We start from the raw sequence: 8864 nt of genomic DNA on the forward strand, positions 1-8864 counted from the left end.
AGCTGAAAGTGAACAAAGTAACTAGGAAGTATTACAAAGCCATAAAGAGTAAGAGAGTCAACTGCCTCTGTTTGTTTGGGGYGGCATGTTACTATTAGAAACAATGTATTAGATTTAAATAAATACCTAAGGTGTAAATACCAGATTGAAAGGATAGACTTATATTAAAACAATCACTATTTTGAAGATTCTAAAAGGCTTCCGACTTTTATGTGTAAGACTTGAAAGAAAAAGAGAGTAAGGATGATTTAATTTCAGCGTTTATGCTTTTCAAATCACCACTGCTGTCCAGTAGGTGGCGGCAATGCGCCAACAAATAAATAAACACCGTCGAAGAAGAAAGGGTGTCTCCATCAGGAAGCTGAGGGTAAATACTTGTAATAATCGATTCTTGTTTTTCCTTTTTCATATACATATATCGTACCTCATTTAATGTCCTTCATTTGCTTTCTTTTTTCAAGTCTTTACCATAACTGCTTGCTTTTGGTTTCCCTGCTTAATCGCCCAAGTTGTTGACATTTGTTGACAAAAGACACCAAATGTCTTTTATCAACGTGACTTAAACACTGCTTTCCACTGACCATTTGGTTCAGATTTGTCCGTGGAAATGAAGCAGGAGTACCAGGACCTCATCCTGCAGACATGCGGTGCTTCATCGCTGCGTGTCGGCGCTAAGATCCAGACTCTGTGGAGCGGTTACGGGGAGATAGTGCGGCTGCACCTTGAGGGCTGTGGGCGGCCCTCGGTGGTGGTCAAACACGTCAAGTTTCCGGAAGAGGCAGAGCACCCGGGCGGCTGGAACACGAATCTCTCCCACGCCCGTAAAGTCAGGTCCTACCAGGTGGAGACCCACTGGTACCAGAACTACTCCACTAATCAGAGCTGCCGCATCCCCGCCTGCCTTGCCGCCCGTTCCTATGGCGACGAGATGCTGATAGTTCTGGAAGATCTGGATGTGGAGGGCTATGACCAGAGAAGGTATGACCACAGACAGTCAGAATTAAAGTAGTTTGTAAATGTGAGTATCGCTGAAATGGCTTCACCTAAAAAGAAGAGTTATACACCATTAACCACTAATATGAAACAATTTATAGTCACAATCTTTGAGCAAACTGCCTCTATTGCTGTTCTCATCTGAACAGAGCAAAATCCTTATTGTGACACTTGTATGAAAAAATTAACACCTCCTGCCCCTTTAATATTACACTATGCGCACTCTATGCACTGATTTGATGTTGTTGTGTCAACCTTTCAGATGACAGGTTCTACTCTGCATCCCTAGAATCAGAACCAAACATGGAAAAGCAGCATTCAATTGTTATGCTCATCTAATCTAAAATAAACTTGCAAAAAAACTGCAATGCAGCTGAAACACTGAGTTCCTTTAAATGAAGGATAAAAACCCATTTCATTTTATTTAGGGGTACCTTTGATTGAACACAGCTGCTTCTCTTTGACCCGCTGAGGGTTAATTTTGCTTCAAGAAAAACGTCAGCTGGAAAAGTGTTTTGTTATGAGCAATGTATGCAAAAAGGAGTAGACCTATCACCGAAGCTATTAAATCTTAAAATAGGATCTCAATGCAGCTGCACAAACGTCCCCTAAACTAATGTCAGTGTCCACCGCTCACATGCTGGATGTCTATTAAAGGTCTTTGCACCGATCTAACTGGGTAATCTAATTAAAATTAAAAAAACAAATACGTTTGTTCTTGAGCTCTTGTTTTTATTCTATAATTTAGCTGAAAAAAGGCTTTTTTGAACTCTCAAACCAATTCTCCAATTGGATACAGTAGTTACAAATAAGTGATTTTATTTACCAAATCGTAGATGAAATGTGATTTTTCATGTTTTCATTTGCAGAACCAGCTTGAAGGACAAAGAGATAAGGGCCTGCCTGAGCTGGCTCGCCCACTTCCATGCCCTCTTCCTGGGTGTGACCCCAGAGGGTCTGTGGCCGGTCGGCACCTACTGGCATCTGGAGACCCGGCCAGATGAGCTGGAAGCCATGGACGACGCTGAGCTCAAAGCGGCAGCGGGCGACATCGACAGGATCCTCAACGAGTGTCACTTTAAAACCATCGTTCACGGAGACGCCAAGCTGGCCAACTTCTGCTTCTCTAAGAGCGGACTCGAAGTGGCCGCCGTAGACTTTCAGTACGTCGGCGGTGGCTGTGGGATGAAAGATGTTGTGTATTTTCTCGGTAGCTGCATGGATGAGAGGGAATGTGATAAACGGGTACCGGGATTGTTGGACCACTATTTCTCAGAACTGAAGGCATTTGTTAATAAAGATGTGAACTTTAATGCTCTTGAGAAGGAGTGGAGAGAGATGTTTGCATTCGCGTGGACGGATTTCCATCGTTTTCTACTGGGATGGATGCCGGGACACTGGAAGATCAACCAGTACAGTAAGCAGCTGACCAGGGAGGTTCTGCGCAAACTGAAGCAGTAATCAGAACTACAGATCATTCGATGCCATACTGTGAACTGTAATGTAAACAAGAAGATCTGACTATGGGAATTCTTATTGAAAAGAGCCACCCAAACAAGCCACCTCATGCACTTTACTTTACTGTGTAGTATCTAACATTCTGTTTGGTCAGCTGTGGATAATAAAGACTTTTAAAAAATGCCAGTTTTCCAACATGAATAAATATCAAAAGTAGCTTTTACACATTTTTAAAAAAGTTTTGTGATCCTTGTTTGTTTAAAAAGTTAAATCAAACATCAACTGTTTCACTTTGATTTTGACTCTTTCTCCGGTTGTGATCAATCTCAGGAAATCTCAGGCTGTGTTGTGCCTTCTCTGATAGAAGCACAACACAGCCAAAAGTGTACAAATCCTTTATTTTTTTTTTTTAATTAAGGTTTTTTCAGTCCAGTTCATCTTTAAAATGAGCAGCTGAAATGAATCACTCAAAGCCCCAAATTAATATCCTGTTCATGTCAGTTATGAATGCATATAGACTTCAGACCAGAACTGTGTTTAGCAGAGCCTGCTCTGCCTTTGTTTATTCCTTTATGTGGGCCATGAGAGAACCAACCAAATCAACACTTACTTCCACCTGGAGACCAAAACGTCTCTGCTGCAAATTATGGATGATCAGGAGCTCAAACAGACAATCATTGGTGTTGACTTGATACTTCACAAATGTTAAGTATCAACTTTGAAAACACTAATAAGGTGTTTCCAAGTAATATTTGCAAGTATTACTTGCAAATTATAATAATAATAATAATAATAATACATTTTATTTCAAAGGCGCCTTTCTGGCACTCAAGGACACCGTACAATAGTAAAAAAAAACTGTGACAGAAACAAATAAAATGTAACAAGTAAAAGTAGATAAAAATAAATAAAACAAAACAATGTATCTATATAAAAACTATGTAAAATCAGGCAAACCAATTGTGTCATGTGGAAAAGGCAGATCTAAAAAGGTGTGTTTTGAGTTCGGTTTTAAAATTTGATAATGACTTTATGTTTCTAAGGTATGGTGGTAATGAGTTCCAGAGTTGGGGAGCAGAGCGACTGAAAGCTCTGCTCCCCATGGTGGTGAGACGGGCAGAGGGGACAGTGAAATGGATTGAGGAGGATGATCTGAGGGAGCGAGAGGGAATGGCAATATCAATAAGATTTGAAAGATATGGTGGGGAGAGATTGTAAAGGGCCTTGAAAGTGTACAGAAGAATTTTGTATTCTATGCGGAACTTGGTGGGCAGCCAATGGAGTCTTTGCAGGACAGGAGTGATGTGGTGCATGGATGGGGTTTTGGTAATGATACGGGCAGCTGAATTCTGGACCAGTTGGAGCTTATGAAGAGATTTCTGGGTGAGACCAAACAGAAGGGAGTTGCAGTAGTCCAGGCGTGATGTCACAAGACAGTGAACAAGAATGGCAGTGGAATGGGGAGTAAGGGAGGGGCGGAGGCGGTTGATGTTGCGTAGGTGAAAATAAGCCGAGCGGGTAATGTGATTAATATGAGACTGGAAAGACAGGGTGCTGTCAAGGATGACACCCAGACTCTTTACCTGAGGGGAGGGAGAAACGGGACAGTTATCAATTACAAGACTGAAGCTTTTGATTTTGGCCAGAGTAGATTTGGTACCAATGAGAAGAACCTCTGTTTTATCACTGTTAAGCTGAAGCAGATTTGAGGAGAACCAGGATTTTATTTCAGTCAAGCAGTCAGTAAGCGAAGACGGTGGGAGGTTGGAGGCGGGCTTACTGGAAACATAGAGCTGGGTGTCATCCGCATAACAGTGGAAATCAATGCCATACTTGCGAAAAATATTGCCAAGGGGAAGGAGATAAATAATGAAGAGAAGGGGCCCTAAGACAGATCCCTGTGGAACTCCTGATGTGACAGAGGAAGGCTGGGAAGAGAAGGTTTTAATCCGAATGAACTGAGTGCGGCCAGAGAGATATGATTTAAACCAGTTTAGAGGAGTCTGAGTGATACCAATAGAGGAAAGTCTGTTGAGTAGGGTGGTATGGCAGATAGTGTCAAACGCTGCACTCAAATCAAGTAGGATGAGAATGGACAGCAAGCCGGAGTCAGCTGCCATAAGGAGGTCATTGGTGATTTTTATGAGAGCTGTTTCTGTACTGTGGAGGGGACGAAAACCAGACTGAAACAGTTCATACAGGTTATTGTTGGATAAATAAGTGTGAAGTTGGGATGCTACTATCTTCTCAAGAATTTTGGAGATGAAAGGCAAGTTGTAAGCTTTTACAGATGAGTTTTTAGCTCCGTCCACATCTGATTGAAGGAACATGGCTACAGTAAAACAAAACTATTATTCTATGCAATGTTATTCTTTGTACTTTCACAAGTCACTCAAATTGAAATTAAAAGCCCTTTAATTTTAGAGCTGCAACATCCTTCCTCAAAGTTCGGTTTTCCTCTATGAGTCTCTTAATTTCCATCTGCATTGCAGTGATGCATTCAGAGGTGAGATCAGTCTGAACATTAACCGATTTCCTGTGTTCAGTATATTCCTCATCGTCTTCATGAGCAGCATCTCTTAGATCAAGCAATGCTGAAGCAGCAACTTGCTCTAAAATCTTTTCTCTCCCATAACGCTTCTTTTTGCGTCTTTGTGTGCCTCCAGTCGACGTGGTTACCTCATCCCTCCCATCACAGCCCAGATTWATAGAAGGCGCCCAGTCTGGGTTGGCATCATCATACAGAGCAGAAGGTCGGCCTAGGAGAAAACAAAGTTCAGCACAATATGTTTCACTTTAAAATTACACAAAATTTAAAAAATACTTTATTTATCCCAAAGGGAAAATGACAATTATTGTAACTCATATCATTGACATATTGTCAGAGTTGTTCTGGATGGTGATGCTGTGGGCAGGAAAGATCTCCAGTAGCAGTCAGTCTTGCAACAAATCTGAAGAGACTTCTGACTGAAGACTTTTGCTGTATGACAATCTCAATTTCCAGCCAGTCTACTGTGGGATGTCGTCCACTTTAACACTTCCTGGATGACGTCATCAGTTGTTGCAAAGCACTGCTAATCCACATCATTTGCGTTTGCTGCTCATCGGTAAATCTCAAGTGTAAAATTTTAAGGCAAAAGAATTAGCAGAATTTCTTTTATATATTTAGCTTACTTTTATCATATTTTGAACACTTTTATCAATTGAAATGTCTATAAAAAATCTGAAATTACCATGCTTACATTTTACACATTATTTTATAAAATCTAAATGTTAATATAAATATTAGATTTAAATGTTAAATCTACAGTGGCCCTGAGGCAATAAATTTCTGTCTAAATGTTAAAACTAAATGTTAAATCAAAATAAAAATATACCTATGTTAGATCTAAACATAAATTTCCCATGTTATTGATGAAAGTTAATTTGCCTAAACCGTTTTCTACTTAAAAATAAATAAATACTAATGCATTTTTTAAACAGGAAAAACATTGGCCATACTAGTCCTGGCTTGTTTATTGTTGTCTCTAAGCAAAACTATTTAGAAAAGGTCAAAGGTTTTATTTGTTAAGTGTTAAAAAGAAGCTTGGTGGCATTTAGAAACAATAACATTTATGCACCTTGCAAAGGAAATAGTGGGGGCGGGGAGGGGGGGGGGGTTCGACAGTACCTTTTGTTGCCCTGACAACAGTAAATTACATTTTTACTTTATAACCCACTTTATTCCATGCTGGAACTACAACTGTAATAGCGACTAACCTGATACGAAGTGATCCGAGCAGACGCGGATGTACGGTAGCATTGAATCTCGCAGATTATCCCTCGCTATTTTTGACAACCACAAACATCGCCTCCGTCTGGACAAGTCCTCCGTTCTCTCGCCCTGGTTTGTGATGATCGCCGGTAACCGGAAGAAGCTCTTCACGTCCCTTTGTCCGCGGTTTCCACAGCCGACTATAGCACATAAACTCGGCATTGTGCATCCATGAAGGAGCACGCATCACAGTTTCATTTTCGCTTCAGACGTATGTGTCCTCCAACATGGCCAGCTAGGAAGCTCCTTGACGTCATAATCAGCTGTTATGAAGGCGGTGGTCACGTGGGTTCCGCTCCCATAGTCGACATTATAACAACAAGGCAGGCGAGCCGAGACTAGCAGGGGGCGAGGAGACGACGCTATTAAAGGAGGAAACAGGTACAGAAATGTATTTTTTTGAGTATATGTATAAAACTCAGACAGATAAATATGTTGTCAATGAAGTAACGATGTGATACATGGCTAGTTAAACTGGCTAACAAGCTAGCAAGCTAACCGTAGCTTCATGAATAGGGTTTAAATAAAAACTTCCTTTAAAACTATCCGTTTGTCTTTTTGAAAATGCCTAATTGTTTAGGTAGCTGTTATTACGTCGGAACCCCCAAGGCTTCTTCTGCCTCTGAGGGAATATTTAAATGCCAGTAAACATGGCAGGTGGCAGTAAGTGTCAATAGAAACCCTGAAACTGCGCCTCAGTGACATTTAGTTTCTGTTTGGAACTCTGTTTTTAGGATTTCTGCAAATAAAGAATCAGGTTTTATGAAATACAGAACAGCAACTAACACATTTCAACATATGTGTAAACTATAATCCTGTTGTGTGTTTTCTCACACAACAGGATTTTAGTTTTCACAATGTCATAAGATAGTAAAACCTCTCTTTTAGTGTTTCTAAAATCTGTATTTTATAGTCGAAAACAGGCGTTTTGATGATAAAGTAACTGTTAAGATTTAGCTATTGTTCAAAATCTTACATGTATCATTTAAAAGTAAATTCCTTTTTCTGCACTTGCTTTTCTAAAACTAAACAGACAAACGGCTAAGACTTCAGGAAAAAAATTAACTACATTGTTTTCTTTATAGGTTTTTTTTTTTATAAAGAAGAACGATGTCCCAGAGCTTACAAAACAAATTGTGTTCATTCATTTACATCTCATTTAAAATGTGCAGTCAGTAAACACAGCACATTAAATATATTTCACCAATTTATTTTACTTATTTTTTTAATCAGGCTGCACAGTGGCGCAGTTGGTAGAGCTGTTGCCTTGCAGCAAGAAGGTTCTGGGTTCGATTCCCGGCCCGGGGTCTTTCTGCATAGAGTTTGAATGTTCTCCCTAATCCTGAATGCTCTCACTCAAACTCTGCATTTCTCCATTTTTTTCTTTCATTCTTGTTTATCTGAATTCTATTTTTAAAATGAAACCACATTTATTAAAACCTGAAGTCTACAATACTACATGCGGTAAAGTGATTGTGGAAGATGAGTTCTTACATTTTATCTCTGCCAAGATAAAAACACTGCCGCACGATGACATTGTTTTGTTGGCTACAAACAATTTCTCATCTGACTGGATTGAAGAGTCCAAACGTCTCCTGTATGAACTTTGCCCAGCAAAACAGCGTAACATCAAACATAAGGGCGCACAGAAAGATGTAAACAATGTGAAGGACTGCTTGAAGTTGTTAAACGAGCGTGGTGAGAATATTCCCCGTTTTGTTTCTCATTACCTGGACGACCTTCCACCTGTTGGCTTCGGCAGCATTGATGCCTCGGCTCTGCTCGGTAGAATGGAGCGTCTAAGCCAGGAAGTCTCTGTGCTAAGAGGAGCTATGGAAGCTCAGGCCACTGTGAGCGAAAATCTTGGACGAGCRACGGTGAATTTGGAGCGCCGGCTGACGGATATTGAAACACCTCATGAATCTAGTCGGGCTAACGAACCCGTGAATGGATCGACGCAAACTGAGGCACAATTGGAAGGGCTACGTGGAGAAGATGCTAACCGGCCGCAACCAGAAGACGCTTCCACTCAACAAGTCCTGTCTCCGGCTTGGAGTACTGTTTTGAGGGAAGGGAAGCCGAAGCCCCAGAAACCCTTGAAGGGAGCTGTGTCACTGGGACATGGAATACAAAATCGTCGAAAACGGGAGCAACGCAAAGGAGGAATTATTGGCACTGGCACAGCGAATAACATCCCAGTGGTTAAAACCAAGCTGGTAAGTGTCTTTGCTACGAAATTCTCTCCCGACCTCAATGCTGACACTCTGCGTGCCTATCTCACAGAGAAACTGGGCCAATCGGTGACATGCAGGAAGATAGACTCGATGCATAACCGATTTAGCTCGTTTCATATAACTGCAGAGTGCTCTGAAGTTACAGAAATGTACGATCCAAAACTCTGGCCATCGGGTGTGTATGTGCGTCGCTACTTTGAGGCGCGCAGATCAAAAAATAACAGTATCCGTTTGGCTCAAACATCAGAGACTGGTGTACTGCAGCAAGAGAACGTATCTGCATCTGTAGCACCGCAGATGAGCAACGGCCACGCAGATCCTGATCAATAAATGACTGATATTAATATTGTGTCATATAATGCGCG

General features: G+C 41.0%; 2 protein-coding genes across 2 annotated transcripts in view; both read left to right on the forward strand.

The window, feature by feature from the left end:
• The first annotated feature begins 279 nt into the window (after positions 1-279).
• pkdc (protein kinase-like domain containing) lies at positions 280-2633 on the forward strand. The gene is made up of 3 exons (XM_008430921.1): positions 280-367; positions 594-978; positions 1863-2633. Exons 2-3 carry the CDS (start codon positions 608-610, stop codon positions 2452-2454), a joined length of 963 nt encoding a protein of 320 aa, XP_008429143.1. The 5' UTR covers positions 280-367; positions 594-607; the 3' UTR covers positions 2455-2633.
• A 3580-nt stretch (positions 2634-6213) lies between these two features.
• Positions 6214-8864, forward strand: part of herpud2 (HERPUD family member 2) — a 10549-nt gene continuing 7898 nt past the window's right edge. Inside the window, exon 1 of the mRNA XM_008430922.2 lies at positions 6214-6646. The gene's annotated coding sequence lies outside the window, so the exon portion shown is untranslated. The remainder of the gene's footprint in view (positions 6647-8864) is intronic.

The sequence above is a fragment of the Poecilia reticulata genome, linkage group LG16, assembly GCF_000633615.1.
Source record: "Poecilia reticulata strain Guanapo linkage group LG16, Guppy_female_1.0+MT, whole genome shotgun sequence".
Lineage (NCBI taxonomy): Eukaryota > Metazoa > Chordata > Actinopteri > Cyprinodontiformes > Poeciliidae > Poecilia > Poecilia reticulata.

Coding starts and splice junctions, on each gene's coding strand:
- pkdc (XM_008430921.1), top strand. CDS start 608: ATGAAGCAGGAGTACCAGGACCTCATCCTGCAGACATGCGGTGCTTCA. Junction 979..1,862: donor GAGGGCTATGACCAGAGAAG/GTATGACCACAG, acceptor TTTCATTTGCAG/AACCAGCTTGAAGGACAAAG.